At 42.6% G+C, this 1,220-nt stretch overlaps 1 protein-coding gene across 1 annotated transcript in view; it reads right to left on the reverse strand.

Annotated features, from left to right (window-relative positions):
• The window catches only part of LOC128701240 (E3 ubiquitin-protein ligase ZNRF3), a gene marked incomplete at its 5' end in the record, with an annotated part of 27,611 nt that extends 26,727 nt beyond the window's left edge, over positions 1–884 (reverse strand). Inside the window, 1 exon segment of the mRNA XM_053794829.2 lies at positions 718–884. Within this exon segment, the coding sequence (XP_053650804.2) occupies positions 718–884 (167 nt within the window).
• Between the last annotated feature and the right edge of the window lie 336 nt (positions 885–1,220).

Genomic DNA, 1,220 nt, shown 5'->3' on the forward strand with positions numbered 1-1,220 from the left:
AGGAGGCAAACCTTATGATTAAGTTTCTCTCCATCCTGGATCACTGTGACCTGACAGTATGATGTACAGTTGCGGAAAAAAGTTCCTCTACTCTCCTGGGTAGAAATAATATCAAGCAACTCAGATATAGTAAACAGAGAAGAGAAGACTATTATCATGACTAAATTATTGCAGCTTGTAACGACGACGGTGACTCGTTGACAGCATTAATTGCATGAAGGCAGACATAAGTTAATTATCGTTCGAATATTATATCCAATATTTTAAAACCACTATTTTTTTAAAAAAGTGACCAAATATATTGTAAGGGAAGTGTATCACACATCAGCCGTAGCTTGAGTCTTGAACCAGTTAATTTATCAGTACAGAACAATAACATGTGTTGTTGTTCTGTACTGGTAAAGATCCCAGACTTCACCTTACGAAACAAAGCAAATGCGATAATAATCATGGACAAGGTAGATTACAATGGAAAAATGAGCATGTTATTAAAAGACAGGGGTACTTACGTGTCCCTTAAGGAATCTTCTGTGAGGCATCAACAAGCCAACACCACTAACCATCAATCATGTTAGAATGACTCGCATGATAAGTTTCACATCACATGATCAAGTACAAGTTCACACGTCACACATCACAGAGGTTCACACGTCACACAAGACACATCACAGAGGTTCACACGTCACACAAGAGGTTCACGCGTCACACATGACTCACATGATAAAACTGTAGAGTTTACGGGCCTGAGTCGGTAGGAGCACCACAAGGGGTCTCTTGAGCACATCCCTGGCGGCGTCTTCAGCGAAGAGCTCCTCCTGAGCACTGACCAGGTCATCGATGTCCACCAGCAACGCCGTCGCCCCTCTCTCGATGGCGTACCGCGCCTGTACACACCAAAGACTGCCATTATAATGTGTGACTGTCTACCAGTTGCTACAACAACAGTGTTGGTGGACAGTCTTCAGTGTTAGTAATTACAACGGCAGATATCACGTTACTGATGCTACACAATATCCACATGTGCAACACTTGCGTGTCTTTCCAGAAACGTTTTGCCTAAACAGTAGGCGTCCTCAGTCGTATACAAAGGTGAGTAAAATTGGAGACAGTAGAAGATGTGGTGAGGTAAAGATAATATGGTCAGTCCCTCAGCCTTGTAGTAGTAGTTTTGAGGTGGTCAGTCCCTCAAAATGGAGACGCTTCCAGTTCCATCGTCTTAA

The sequence above is a fragment of the Cherax quadricarinatus genome, chromosome 72, assembly GCF_038502225.1.
Source record: "Cherax quadricarinatus isolate ZL_2023a chromosome 72, ASM3850222v1, whole genome shotgun sequence".
In the NCBI taxonomy this organism is placed as follows: domain Eukaryota; kingdom Metazoa; phylum Arthropoda; class Malacostraca; order Decapoda; family Parastacidae; genus Cherax; species Cherax quadricarinatus.